Source organism: Odontesthes bonariensis, chromosome 15, assembly GCF_027942865.1.
Source record: "Odontesthes bonariensis isolate fOdoBon6 chromosome 15, fOdoBon6.hap1, whole genome shotgun sequence".
Classification (NCBI taxonomy): domain Eukaryota; kingdom Metazoa; phylum Chordata; class Actinopteri; order Atheriniformes; family Atherinopsidae; genus Odontesthes; species Odontesthes bonariensis.
In genome coordinates, this window is record NC_134520.1 from 3229042 (window position 1) to 3243976 (window position 14935).

Below are 14935 nucleotides of genomic sequence, written 5' to 3' on the forward strand. Positions count from 1 at the left end.
CACACGCGCACGCGGTGGCGGCTCTCCTGAAGCCTGCAGGCGTATTGTGTCTGGATGTGATCATGTAACGCGGTCTCACAACCATCACTCCACAAGTCAGCCACTCTGCTCTGTGTGTGCTCTTCTGTAACTACAGTAGCTTTTGGTTTAGAGGGTGTTAGTCAAATAACTCTTATCTTATTTGCATGGCTATTTCAAACAAAAATGAGAACATTAGGTGGTTCTAATATTGGCTTTTGGAAAGTTGCCTGTTAGACACGACGGTAAACTAAACAACTTTGGCCTTGGGATTGATAGTCATACATGTATGGAAACGTGTAACAAGCAGTTTTCACTATTTCTCTACAAAATATCAGCAAATGAATCCATAGTGAAGATATGTCCGTTGACCCTGGAGGTGTTTTATGGGACTTGATAGGCTACAATACAAAATTAGAATAAAAGATCAGTGAGAGTGCCAGAAAACACCGGCAGATCTCAACGTTCACAATCATGCTATTTAAGGATTTTATTCACATATAGGCTAATATGCTTAAAAATAGAATGGCAATAGGGCTAAATTATTGCAAGAGCACATACAAAGGATTAATATGGTCATCTGGTTTAAATGTATGCCACTATACAAACTTAAACCTACAGAGGAACTAGTTCAAATGTATTTAACCTATGTGCAGGTTCATGTTTAGCATTTAAGTCTTACTACTATCTTTAATTAGTTCTGATAAGTAAAAGACATATTTCCTGATCATTTCGATTAGATTATTTGAGGAATTCGAAAAGAAGCAGACCAGTCTTCAGGTTAATCGAGTCAAGATCAAAAGTAAAATGTTGCCAAGTTGCAGTGTGCAGATGATGTCCCATTTTTTGACCTTATGACATGTCTATGAGAGACCAAAGTCACTGGGAGCTGATTGTGATGCAGTTCAGAGTCTGGACTCTAATTTAAAACGACCTGGAGAAGATAAAAGAGGGAGCTGCTGGCCCATGCAGAACGGTTCAGGTGTTTTCTGTCTTCAGATGTTGCTTTATGAAAGTGTGCCCCCGCAGGAGCTACTGCTGAGCTGCGTTTGCCAAGATTAAGTGTTGAATCAGACTCTTGCTGTAAAACATGACTGGCTGAGCAGATGGATGAATTGGGAAAGGGTGGATGCAGGTTTTATTTTCTTGTTGCCAAAAAACAAATGTTACAAAAAAAAAAAAGTACTGCAACAAATTACTTGAGAACAAATGTGACCAAACTGGAATCAAATGGATCAGGATGCTGTTAGAGTGGAACTGTTCTGAGAGGATGCACACAGGTCAACAGAGTTCCGCTCTAAAAGCTGCGATTCAAACATTTTTGAGGACCTATGGAATCGTACACTTAGGCGGATGCAGACACGAATGGCCCCAGAACTACATCTCCCAGCTGGCTTACTCAAAGAAGGAGGCGCTGAGGACCAGAGCGTCCTGCTTCCGCAGTGCTGTTAGCTCAAACACTAAGAGTAAACTCCGAAACTGATCAAGTAACTGATCAACTCGATACAGATCTAGCAGTTTAAAGAGAAAAAAAAAAGAAAACAAACAAAAAAAAGTTTACAGTTGGGTTTTATTGTGACATCTCAAACAGGAAATGCCATATAATTGCAAACTGCCAGCACGTCCGAACTTAAGTATGGGACGTGGTAGGTAGCTTAACAAGGGGTAAAATTTCACACGTAATACTCAGCGTCTAACCAGATCAAGTTGATAGGGACCAGAGAGGCGAACAGGGCACAAAGGATGGTCCCACGAAGGCAGGACTACGGGACGAAAAGGAGCGACGGAGCGCGGAGCGGCTCGGTAATAAACTTTAAGACCACGGTGAGCTCGGGCTCGGTCCGCCGCAGCTCCGCCGTGCTGCCGTCGGTTCTAACCTTCCTAGTTATTGTTGCATCCGGAGGCCTGTTGCTCATGATAGAGAAAGGAATGCTGAACAGCATGGAGACCCCTTCTCCCCGGGGTGACGGTAAGCGGCTGGACTTTATCCGGCAGACTGGGAAACACGGTTCAAACGGCGCGGACGTGGAGTCTCAGGTAAAAATAACCAAACGCACCATGACGCGTTTATTTTTCGGAGGGAGAGAGCTTCATGCAGCAGGCATTTCCCCCTTAAGTCTGGTTTCCCCAGTGGTCAGACCTGCTGATTGAAGGCTCCATTGGCTCACTCACATTTGTGAAACGTGAAGCTTTTTTTGTTTGTTTGTTTCAGTTATAAGTGTCCTCCTTCTTTTTATTTGCTCACCCAACACCGCTAACGTTAAGTGTCCTCATTGACATTTTCCTGCTGGGCTTTAAATTGAAATGTCGTCTCAGGTTCTCCGACCATTTTTAGGGCAGTGCTGTCATGAAAAGTTAAACGTCTGCATCTTTCCAGCTCTTGTACGAACTTGTAAGCTGATAAGTTTATGCCAAACGGTTTTTAAGCCCCTTTTTGTTCGCATTTAGATCCTCCAGGAGATCCGCAACCGGACCATCAGGACCATGTGCGGCCAGAGGAACGTGCCCCACAGCATCTGGACGCTGAGCCCCCTGCAAAGGAAGACGCTGCTGCAACACGTCCTGGTGAACGACGAGTACCGCTTCCTTTACTGCTACGTGCCCAAAGTGGCCTGCTCCAACTGGAAAAGGGTTCTGAAGGTCATGAGCGGAGCTCTGGAGAGCGTGGACGTCAACGTCAAGATGGACCACCGCAGCGACCTGCTCTTCCTGTCCTCCCTGAAGCCGGAGGAGATCCGCTACCGCCTCACGCACTACTTCAAGTTCATGTTCGTGCGAGAGCCCATGGAGCGCCTGCTCTCCGCCTACAGGAACAAGTTCGGAGAGATCGAGTCCTACCAGAGAAAGTACGGCGCGGAGATCGTGAAGCGCTACAGGAAAGGCCGCGCAAAGGACGCGTCCGCGGCGGGCGATGACGTTACCTTCGCGGAGTTCGTCCGTTATCTGCTGGACGAGGACGTGGAGCGCATGAACGAGCACTGGATGCCCGTGTACAACTTGTGCCAACCGTGCGCGGTTTCTTACGATTTCATCGGCTCGTATGAGCACCTGGAAAAGGACGCGGAGTATGTGCTGCAGCGCGTCGGGGCGCCTCCCTTTGTGCACTTTCCCGAGAGGCAGACGTGGTATAAGCCGGTCACCACGGAAACGTTACACTACTACCTGTGCAGCCTGCCTCAGAAGCTTCTGAGGGAACTCCTGCCGAAGTACATCTTAGACTTCTCCCTCTTTGCTTATCCCCTGCCCAACACGACCACTGCACACTGCCGGCATTGAAAGGCGCAACTTTTTTAAAGCTTTTTGCAGATTATTTTTTTTACGAAAGGAAAAAAAAAAGGCACTTTTTTTTTTTTTTTAAATTCTGGGGGAAACCCAACAGTATTTTGAGAGCTGTTACATTCTTTATCGCTGGGAAAGACTTCAGACCACTAAAAACCAATTCAGTGTTTAAACGATGGAAATGTTGACGTGAACAGGTGAACCTTTGATGTTTTTGATAGTTTGTCACCCCTCTTTTCCATCTTCCACGTGACATTTGACATCTAAACAAAACTGGAAATCAAAGTTCTCCTGTGTGGTTTTTAAATCTCTTTATTTTATGAATAATTTAATCTCTTTTCTTTAAAAAAAAAAAACAACAACAACACCCCATGAACATTAAACATGATGCACAAAACGTCTTGCATACCAAACATTTGTTGCCACGTGTATCAAGTTAGAAATGCTGCGAATCGTTGGTCCCAGAAATGAAATCGCCCAGCTGAGAGTGCGTTAGTGAGAAGTTGGGTCTAAAGTTTGTCTGAATAACACTAATGGTTTTGCGTGTTCTGCTTGTCCAGACTGACTCCAGTCGGACGGAACAACAAAGCGTTTCTCCGACCCGCTCGTCAGCGCCTTCATTCGACTTTAATCCTTGAAGCTTACGCTCCTGAAAAAGACAACAGAAAGAGGGTTTGAGCATGTGGTGGAACACGGAAAAAAGAGCCCAACACGTTTTTAAACACTGCTCCGTCAGATTTCGGGATGTTTGCTGAATAAAAGCCGTTTCATCACCTTCACATCTAAAGCCTCCCCTTACTTGTCTGTCGACCTGTCGCTCGAGCGGTCCAGAGTTCGGAGGATGGAGCGGTCTACGGAGGTGTGGTGAGGGCTGCTGGAGACGTTGAGGGATGAGGAGCTTTGCAGGGAGGAGAAGGACAAACCCTGTCTGCGCATCTCCTGAACTGCCCTCTCACTGAGGACAGAAGGGCAAAAGGTGTCAAAAGCATCCCCACCATGTCCCGGTAGTCTTGCACAAAGAGCGACTGAATGATTTTGGTTACCTTTGTGAACTATTTTTAAAGATGGAGCAAAAAATTCACCAAACTCTCTCGCAGCTTAACAAATCTTTTCATTTCCAGCTGCGAAGCATCACCTTCTACAACTCCTCAGTCAATAATAGCTCCCACACTCGGGGAAACGTGTTTTAAAAGATAAAACTATAAAAGTGTCTCGTTTCCCCCCCAGTCTGATTCCCCGTGAGGAACATGCTTCATGTGAAAAATAGTCTGGACTATAGCCGAGATTACAGGATAGATTTATTGGGGGGATACATGGGTAAAGGTAATGTTAATGGTGTTGAGTCGTCTTTTAAGACAAATTGTAACTACACCGTGGGAAATGTAAATGGGTGGGTTTGTTTTTTTCTTTTTTAAAAATCATGTTAAATAATATCTTATGTCATAAAACAACCTGCAAATCAGTTGAAAGTAAAAGCTTCAAAGCGTCAGAGTGGAGTCAAATGAGCTCACCGTTCAAAGCGCTCGGTGGTCAGTTGTCTCCTCAACACGTCCATCTCCGTCTGCAGCTGAGACACTTTCCCACGGAGCTGGGACACCTCCCTGGCGTGCTCTGCACTTTTTTTTTTTTTGCACACGCGCAAATAATTTTCAACCACTTCTTTGGGAAAGACATTTTTTTTTTTTTTTTTATTGGTTTAAAACCAGTACGCCGAACTGGGTTTATTTACTTTTTGCTGTCTGCCAGGGCGAGCCTGTCGCGCAGGACTTTCAGCTCCAACTCCCTCTCGCTGGCCGTCAGATGCGTTTGGAACTCTTTTTGCCGGTTGGTGGAGAGCAGCGTCTCGAGGTTGCGTACAGTCAACCTCTCACTGGCTAGTTGCTTCTTCAGTAGCTCCCCCTCCGACCGAACATCCTCCAGTTCTCCCGTGACCTAAGAACAAAAAGCGGCTGAAAAAAACCGCAGCGCCTGCGCGCACACAGTGGAATGCAAGCGCCTTTCCACACCATGAGAGCACGTATAGAAACGAGTCCAAACGGTAGCGGGCCTTACCCTCTCGAGGTCCATGCTCTTGGCGGTGAGCTGACGCGCGGTGAGCTCCTTCCCCGAGTCCAGTTTGACACAGAGCTCCCTGACAGAAGCCACATCTGAGAGGAGGACAGCCTTCTCCTCCTGCGCTTTGTGTAGCTCCTCCTCCAGTCGGGACATTCCACGAACCAGCGAGGACACTTGGGCTTCATATGCCTGCAGTGCCTGCATGTGCTTAGAGGAACAGTGGAGTGGAAAGGTTTGTTTCTTGTTTGTTTCAAATCTGTATACAGAATAGAGTTTCACAATTAGCTACAACACTACGATTTGAAAAGGGGATGGAGGAAGCTTTGCTTTTAATATTCCAACCCCTCACTCAACCGCTCACAACAAAACAAACAAAAACACAATTCACTACAATAACTCAACACAAACACAGGACAAAGACAGAGACACAGACAGGCCCAGACAAACTCCAACCCCCCCACAGAGTATACGTGTGTTTTTACATATACATATATATATAGCCTACATACACACATAACATACACAAAATCGGTATATTAAGGAAAAAAAATAATAAAAAAACAAATAATAATAATAAATTAAAAAAATAGAGAACATGTCACATCATACTACATCAGTAGTGGTAGTTGTAGCAGCAAGAGTAGTAGTAGCAGTTAAAAAAATAAAATAATAACAAAAAAATAAAACTACCAATAGTTACTACAATAGGTTTTTGGGCATCAGTCACTCTCCTCCTGGTATTCCCCCCCCCCCCCCCCCGCCCAAAAAAACCCAACAAACTTTCATCTAGGGCAGAGATACTCATTGCGCGGCTCCTCAGGCTTTAATTGGCGGCTCGCACTCGCATAGTAGCTTATAACAATATGGTAACAATAACTAGGCCTACATTTTTCAAATAGCCTAACATACAGTGAATTCTGCACAGTATTAAGTATTTTTATTAAGTTTGCGTTTTTGTAGTATTAAGTAGCAGTAGTAGTAGTATTAATGTAGTAGGCTATTAGTTAAGGCTTAATGGTGTTTCCTAAAGGGGGCTCTGTTAAACCTGCCAACGCAGCCCGCTTAAACCACCGTCACACTTGACTGCAGTGCGCGCTAGCTCCTTTAGCCAGCGCAAGATGCAGGCACAATGATCGGTTTTTAATTAAAAAAGGGCAAAAACCAAACGAAAATCAGCATGAAGACGCCAAAGAGGGGACGAGCAGGCAAACGTCGGGAGTACCGCGAGATGCAGGCACGATGGATGGGTTTTTAATTTAAAAAGGGCAAAAACCATGCTCATCTTGAATGTCTCACTACGATTACAACAACAAACTACAAATACAACAGGAAGAAAGTCGAGGACATGCACGCCAGCTTCCGCTCATCCCAGTATTAAGGTAAATGTGGTCTTAATTGAAAATATATTGGCTGTGTTGTTTCTTTTGTTTGTGGGATGTTTTATATGTAGAAATGCGTATTTGCAAAAGGGGACTTAGTATGTTGTTGTAAAAGTGGCTCTTCCCTTGAGGGGCTGTACTAGCAGTTGGCTGGTTAACGTTATCTGCTAGCTCAGATACATTAATAGCTAACTGGCTAGCGTTGGCCGGTTGAAACACTCCGGCGATGGAAGGAGTTTGATCCTTCGCTTTGATATTATTCATGTGCTTGGGGGACTTGGCGTGAGACTAAAGCCTTCAAGCCCATGGTACCAAGCTGAATCCTCTTTTTGCACACTGTGCAAAAAGCCTCGTCTACATTATTGTCCACTGGTTTTAACCAGTGGACAAAATGATTATTTCTCGCGCCACGCTTCATTACATTTACATTTCCCCATAATCCCAGCAAGAAATGGGAAGCAAGGAAAAGCAAACAAATGTTAAAAAACAACATAACGGCGTAAGTTAAACTTTCTTGTTTTCTGCTGAGATTTGCCTTGATTTTTCATGCTTCTGCTTGGCTTGTTGCTGCGGTCTGTGTCAGTGCTGTAGCAATGTGATCGGACCCGGGCGGAGCGGTAGCGGCAGCGTTGCGTTCTCAATGATTGGTTCCGCCACTCTTTATTTAGGCTACGTTATTTAGGCTTTTCAAAATAATAGTAGCCTTGTTGACAAATGAAACGTTTGAGGAGAATGCGATACGGAGAAGTTACTGCACAAATTTTAAGACCCAGATATCAAAATTCAAGACTTTTTCAAGTCTTTTTAAGGTATTATTTCCAAATTCATAAATTCAATGCTTTTAAGACTTTTTAAGACCCCGCGGGAACCCTGCTTGAATTTCCTCTGCCAATGTGGCTCTTGTGGAAAAAATTGTGAGTATCTGATCTAGGGTCTCACCTGTTGGATCTCTCTGTCCTGTTGTCCAACGGTTTCTCGGAGTTTTCTGCGTTCCGTGTCGGAGGAGAGCAGCTCCAGGCGGATGGAGTTACTGAGGCCTTCAGCCTTCTGCAGTTTGTGATCCCGCTCCTCCACCTCAGAGTGGGCCATCCTGAACCGCTCCAGCAAATCCCTGTTCTCCTTCTCCTGAGGGTCAACACCGAACAGTCAGCAGGGGAGCTCTGCGGTGCGCGTAAAGAGCTCTAATGACTCGCAAGCAAAACAACCCCTTGCCTTCGTGGCCATCAGTTTCTCTATTCTGGACACTTCGGAAATGTAAGAGTGCATCCTCAACTTCAGCTCGTCCTTCTCGTGCAAAGCCTCCTCCATCTCCGCATGCACAGCCTGAACAAGGAGGGAAAAAACACCAAAAACTTCCATTACTTTCTCTTTAGTTTTGGTCTATGACACAGAGGACTTGGCGCTCGGCTGTGAAAATCTGATGATCATTTACTTGGTTCTCTCTGGTCATCGTGCTCAGGTCATCTTGCAGCCTCCTGTTCTCTCTGATGATGATGTCTCTGTCCCTCCTGAGTGCAGCCAGCTCCTCCTGACATGTATCCAGCTGCCTCCTCAGACTGCTCACCTCCCTCTCACGACTGTTTGATGCTCCCTGCAGCTGACTGAACGGGTTGAAGTCACAGGCATCACAACAATCTCATTAGTGAAGGGAAAAAAAAAAAGAAGAAATAAATCAGATGTACTGAAGCCACCATGAGAGCACTGCACTCACGCGAGTGAGTTGTCCATGTTTTTGACTGTGAGTCTCACATCCTCAAGGGTCTTTTCCTGCGTGAAAAGGCCAAATAGAATGCGCCTCGTTAGTAAAACCACCGGACTTTACAGACGGGAACCTTAGGGCCCTATAATTTCACGGAATCGGCCGATTAAAACGGAATATATTTTTAACGCTAAATATCGTAGAATTTGATATATTTCACTGAAATGCTGTTTTCACGTGGAAGAGAAACATATGTCTGGAGAGACCTGCACAGAGGGAAGCAAATCTGGGTGGCACAACAAGCCCCCCTCCAGACTAAGCCCCTGCCCCCTTCGTATATTATAACAGCACGAAACTCCTTCAATTCACCAATAATATTGGTGAAATGAAGGAGTTTCGTGCCTTATTTAGAGGCTGTATTGGCCTTGCCCCGTTTACTCTCGTTATAATGTACGCGGATACGACTCAGAGTGACACCAAAATGTTATCAATGAGTAAATGAACGTATGTACAGCTAGAAATAAGGTCCAGGTTTCCCTTTAAGTAACTTGGTTAAGTTAAATTTGAAGACGTTTAAAATGTTTGGTTGTTGTTTTATGTCAAGTCAGCTAAAGTTTCATTACTTGCTGCTTGTTTTTGATGTATCGAGGAAAAATTTGGGGGTTTTTTTTCACCTCAAATTTAGGTTAATTTCTATTTAATTTGTGTACATTTTAGTCATTCGCATTAAAAACACACCGTTTTTGGTAGTAAAATAAGAGTAACACCTCAGCCTGACTGAAAGTGAGCGAGCGAAACTGACGCGATACGACAACGAAATTTCGCGAGGGTGTCCTGATATGCAGCGTGACGATTTTGTCGGGAGTGATACTATTGGTTCAGAAAGTACTCACTTGAAACACTGAGTTCTCTGGCTCAGATCTTTGTGGTACAGGTGTTTGGGGTCATAAACCATGGGGTGCTGTTCCACGGTAAAGATCAGCTTCTCCTCGTCCATTATTCCCTGAGTGATGCTGACCTGTTGCTAACTAGCTTGTCAACAGGAAGCAGCGCGTTCATTTCAACCAATAAGAAGTGTTTAGGGGCGGGACGCCGCGGCGAAATGTCGTCCACATACAGACAGCGCGGGCGATTTTATAAGGGGTCTGCGTCATCGCTGGATGGAGCGACATCGCTCGCGGCATGTCAGGACAGGCTGATTGAAAAGTACGCTTTCTAATCACTTTTTATCAATTCAGTCAGAATGAGGTGTAAAAGGTAAAAAAATAAAAAATACAGGAATTCGTGAAAAAAGAAAATCAAACAGATTTTATAGGGCCCTAGAACCTGTCCTTTCACAGATGGTTGCGATCGTAGTGAGGTTTGTTGGGACTGCTACCTTCTTGGCTAGCTCCTCTTGGAGAACCACTAGTTTTTCAGTCTTTTGATCCACGTCATCCTGCAGAACATCCTTCTCTCTGTCCAGGGTAGACAGTGACTTCTGAAGGGCAGCCACTTCCTCTTTGTGCTTGATGCTGCGCTGACTCAGCTCCGCTGGGAGTGGAATAAAAATAAATTAATTTCAGCCAACGGCTGAGCAGTCTTAGCGGAAACGACGGAAGCAGAACTCCACGACGGAGCAGAAGACTCACCAAATCTCCGCTCGAGGTTTTCAATCTGCTCGTGGGCGGCGTGCAGCTCATTCGCCTTTACAGAGAGCCTGTGTTGGGTATCGGATAACGTTTGCTCCATCTGCTCCTGTAGCAGCCTAAAGATGTGGGCGAAGAAAAACAAAACAAACAAAAAAAAAGTGTCAGCTTTTTTAACATGCACGTGGAAATAATCCCTCAGCATTAGGGCGATTGAGGATATCACCTCAGAGCATTCGCCTCTGCCCTCTGCTGGGCGGCCTCCTCTGCATTGTGGACCAGAGCAGCGGACCGTACCGTCAGCTCCTCCTCCGCAGCCTCCCTGCTCTCCTTCAGCAGACACAGCTGTGAGCGCTGGTCGAGCCGCTCTCGCTCCAGCTGCACCCCAAAACATGCGCGGCACCAGCGGAGCAAAAGGGAATTACTTTCCAATCACTAGGGAGGGAGAAAAGGCTCCAACAGTTATGTCGGGACGTCAGACTCACACTTTTGATGGTGTTCTCCAGCTCGAGAATCCTCCTCTCCTCCACTTGTCTGTCCGTGAGAGCGGAAGTCTGGGCGATCTTCGGATTAATATAGCGTTAGTCACAACGTTCTCAATCGAGCGACTTGTTTACACCGACAGCGATTTCTCAGGTGAGCTGAACATGTACCACCAGTATCATTTTGAACTGAATAAACCAACCGATTGCTCCATCTTTGAAATGTCACAGAACATTTCCAAAACTGCTGAGTAACTCCATTTGAAAGTTAAAAACTTTTTCTTAAAGTTTACAAGAAACCCAGTCAGGGGACATTTTCCCTCCCGAAAATCATTGTGAAATCCTGACAGTTAGAAATCCAACGAGTCAAACAAGCAGTGGATGTATTTCCTAAAACAATGACGGGTGCCCTGCGGCTGACTTATTGTCTTTTTAAGCTTCACAATCGTGCATCAGAGTCACGTGTGCGATGCAAGTGGGCCGACCTTTAATCTCTCCATCAGTGCGTCCCTCTCAGCGGTCATCTGCTCAATCTTCACCTCTGCCCGCGTCATCTCCTCCTGCAGCTTTAAGACGCCTGAAATGTCGGCGCTACGGGCCAACGTGAGGTCATCTTGAGCCTAAAGGGGTAACAATATGTGGTTCCTATGACTGTGAATCGCTTGTATTTATCGTTGTCATGTCAAGTGCACACCTGCAGCAGAATATCTGGGGAAAAAAACAAAAAGAAGAAGGTGTACCTGCTTAAACAGGGTTTTGAAATGGTCCCTCTCGTTGCTGAGGACCTTCACATTGCTCTGAATGTCCTCCACGTGCTTCTCGATGTCCAGCAGAGCCGCCCTAAGCTCGTCCCTTTCCTTCATTATGTGAAACAGTTCTGCCTCTGCAACGCCGCTCTGAATCATGCCAAACCATTACAATATCAACATTAGAGTCTTTGTTTCTGTTTTTCTAAACTTCTGCTTTATGAAACCCATCTGTTTGGTTTCTTTGTGTCGTCATCTCTTACCTTGCTTACTTTAGACCTTGGACTCCTGCCTCTGTCTGGACTACGAATGGGGCTCACGCCCGGAGAACCAGCTCCTCTGGCTCTTTTGTAGCGCTCGGCCTCTTGGCGATAGTAATCTCTCTCCTCCTCAAGACTCTTGACAAAGACGTCTAGACGAGATGGGGATCGCTCTCTTCCACAGACACCGTGTTTGGCACGCATGGTCTCTAGCTCCAGTACCAGGTCTTTGTCTATGAAAACAGCAGCGATTCACTAATACAAACCGATGTAAACGAAAAGAAGGCCGACGGAACGAGCTTTAGCAGCTGAGGTGCACCAAACTGTTGCCTACCAGCTGCCAGCATCTGCTCCACTTTGTCCTGCAGCCTGATTTTCTCGTCCTCCAGGAAATTCACCAGTCCCTCCATCTTCTCGTTCTGTTGTTTGAGCTCCGCCAGCTGATCCCTGAGGCGGTCCTTTTCAAATTCACCTTCAGATGTCTCCTGAATTCAATCATTCCAAAGACATATCACATACAGTTCATATAAATCACATACAGTTTATATAAAAAGTTTATTGAAAAAGTATAGCGTCCTTTTACATTATAAACTGGAATTCAATTGGACGTTTTATGTAGTGGACCCACACAAAATAGTTTAAATTAGTACATAATTATGCATGCTTAAATTTACCACTTTTTTCTTGTTTGCTTCAAATAAGAAATGTTTCGCATCTTAGTGGTCGTTGGCCTGTTGCGCAAATCCAATGATAAAACTTCCCCCAAATGTCAATTTAACACCAGGTTGTAGGGCAACCAAGTAGGAAAGCTGCCAGCGATGGTGAATACTTTTGCGAGCCACTGTACAGCAGCTCAGAACGTGCTGGATCAGAAAATAAAGAACTGCTCATACTACGTATCAAACGCACCCTTCTTGCCGTTGTGATAATATCCTCCAAATCTTTGATGATTCTCTGCTGCCTTTGAATTTCTTTCTGTTGGAACAACAGATGGTCAGTTCAAATGCACAACATTTCATTTGTCTTTTTTAAACCTCACGCACAAAGTTTTCTCTCTTTTAGTCTCACTTTAGTTTCTTGCAGCTCCATGTCAGCGGTTTCCAGTACATGCTCCTTGTCTATCTCCAGGCGCTTCGCAAGATCATCTATGTGCGTCAGCTCTTCACACAGTTCCAGGTTTTTTAATGACAAATTGGCCACTTCGGAGGAGGCGTCCTGCTTTTTCCGCTGCAGTCCGCTGATTTTTTGCTCCAGAGTTCTGTTGGTTTCCTGTAGGTACTCAATCTATGGGGTGTAGAGCATCAGAGTACAGCTGGTGAGTATCTTCAGCCACTCATGGCCCTTATCTATGAGATGACTTTTTAATACTCCATCTGCGGTGAGGTGTGATTACCTGCAGGTTTAGATGAGCGATCAGTTTCTCGTTGCCGACGCTCTGAGCTTCAAGTGTGATGACATCATGAGGTCGTCCTCCGCGAAGTACATGATTCAGACGCTCCATTTCTTTGTTCCTCTCCTCCACCTATTTAAGAAACACCTCCTTACAGCCAAAGCAACTCCTACCACAGCATTTTTACATCACATTACCTTCCTTACCTGAGTGTTTAGATGTGTTATACATTCTTGGGCCTTTTCAAGGTCTAGTTTGAGCTTAATGATGTCTTGTTGGAGTTCATTAATCCTACAAATGGAAATGACCACGAGGCGAGTTAAATATTGCAGACAAGCTACCACCAATCTTGATAATACAGTTGAGCTTGACAAAAAGAAAGCAAACCTTCCATCAGCCAGCTGCAGCAGGTCTGCTACATATGGATCATCGGGCTGCAGAACAGGATAAGCAGACGTGGAGGAGGGAGGAACGAGCTCATCGATCTGCATTCTCTGTCGCCTAAAAGGAATACTGCGCTTTTTCCCACCTGAAATAGTAAAAAATAAAGAAAATGCATACAGATGAAAAACATCACTTTCAGAAGCCTGTCAAAGAGCTTCAGACGGACGCCTGCCATCACCTGGTGTCTGCACAACGGCCTGCATGTTCTTCTCCTGCAGCTGCTGGATCCGCTCAGCTTTAGCTTTGCTGTCCTTCTCCAGGCAGCGAACCTTATGCACATACTGGTTGTTTAAAAACTTCAGGTCCGACGTCTCATGGTCTAGTTTCCTAATGTGAGTTTTGAGCTCTGGAAACGGGACAGGATGGGGTGGGGTCAGCGCACTACTCATTCTTGCCTAAAGGTTATAAATGTAAGAAACATGTTCAGACTCTTGAGGAAGAGGAGAGGCTGTCTGGTCCTTACCTCTGGTGAAGCGATCTTTCTCCTCCCTCAGTTTCAGGAGCTCAAGGTGCAGCTCATTGTTTTCCCTGACCACTTTGGCATTCTCGTTCCGGTAGGGCTCCAGGAGAGCGTCAACATTTCGGCTTTCCTTCTCAGTTTTCCCTGCTGATAGTTTGGCATTGCGCAGGCTCTCGGTTGTATGCACCAGATCACTGAAATAGAGAAGGACGGATTACTTTTGATGACCTGGGACTTGTTTGCTAACATTGGCAGAATAAGGGGTGGTAGATACACAGGGTTCCACCTGAACAGTCTCTCCACCAGCGGCAGCGACTCTATCCCGAGGGGCTGTCGGTAGCCCAGCTGATCCAAACGTTTCCGTAAATTGACGAATTTCCTCTCTGCGCTGCTGTTCATAGCTGTGGTGTGGTCAGGCCGCTAACTCCGACAACTATTTACAAACTGAAGGAAAGGGGTATTTTATTGTTCCAATGCTGCGCTAAAAAAAAAAAAAAACCCGATACGGTCGCTGAAACGTTAAAAAAAAAAAAAAAAATAGCTCGCGAAGCCTGTTTGGTGTTTACTAACGTAACAAGCTTAACGACAATGAGACAAGCTAACAAAACATTAGCATTTTAAGCGTTAAATATCGAGATACTAGCTTTTAAAAGTCCGCAAGTCAGTTAAACTACCACTTGACATTTGGCTTTTGTTCAGTACAACAAAACTTGCAACTTACCGGTTGGCCATTTATCGAAAATCGTTTCCCTGACCGCTAATGTTAGCTAAAACGTCAACGTAACGCTTCTTCATACGTAATCGTCTCGTCGCGTGGACCAACAACCTCTAACAGGTCATTATCATGATACATTGGCCTTTTTTTTTTTTTTTAAACCTTAGATCATGAAAAGCCTCTACATGAACATTTTTCCGCGGTAAACAGTTTGAAAAGAGCGCCGATGCTCTGAGGTTTGGATTTGTCACCATGGAAGTAGAAAAAAAAATTCAATGGAACATCTGGGGCAGCTTCTTTTGTCAACCGGCGTTGTCCGATAAGAAGACGGACGGGCGGAGTCGGCACAGATCTTTAGCTCAACTAACACAGAAGTAGCA

At 45.2% G+C, this 14935-nt stretch overlaps 2 protein-coding genes across 3 annotated transcripts; one reads left to right on the top strand and one right to left on the bottom strand.

The window, feature by feature from the left end:
• Positions 1-1442: 1442 nt before the first annotated feature.
• Positions 1443-4076, top strand: chst14 (carbohydrate (N-acetylgalactosamine 4-0) sulfotransferase 14). The gene is made up of 2 exons (XM_075484688.1): positions 1443-2055; positions 2467-4076. The coding sequence occupies exons 1-2, from the start codon at positions 1762-1764 to the stop codon at positions 3292-3294; spliced, it is 1122 nt and encodes a 373-aa protein (XP_075340803.1). The 5' UTR covers positions 1443-1761; the 3' UTR covers positions 3295-4076.
• On the bottom strand, positions 3592-14905 carry cep135 (centrosomal protein 135). Of its 2 annotated transcripts, none has more exons than XM_075484677.1 (26): positions 14562-14905; positions 14127-14284; positions 13844-14034; positions 13559-13726; positions 13324-13465; positions 13143-13227; positions 12940-13068; positions 12615-12830; positions 12456-12521; positions 11881-12031; positions 11550-11779; positions 11281-11436; positions 11026-11160; positions 10544-10621; positions 10285-10436; positions 10062-10177; positions 9809-9963; positions 8443-8498; positions 8164-8332; positions 7944-8054; positions 7671-7856; positions 5350-5559; positions 5027-5229; positions 4809-4913; positions 4097-4252; positions 3592-3946 (listed from the first exon to the last, which is right to left on the bottom strand). In XM_075484677.1, exons 2-26 carry the CDS (start codon positions 14237-14239, stop codon positions 3925-3927), a joined length of 3501 nt encoding a protein of 1166 aa, XP_075340792.1. In that variant the 5' UTR covers positions 14240-14284; positions 14562-14905; the 3' UTR covers positions 3592-3924. The 2 variants fall into 2 exon arrangements, with proteins under 2 accessions (XP_075340792.1, XP_075340793.1); XM_075484678.1 differs by having other exon boundaries at positions 4072-4252.
• Between the last annotated feature and the right edge of the window lie 30 nt (positions 14906-14935).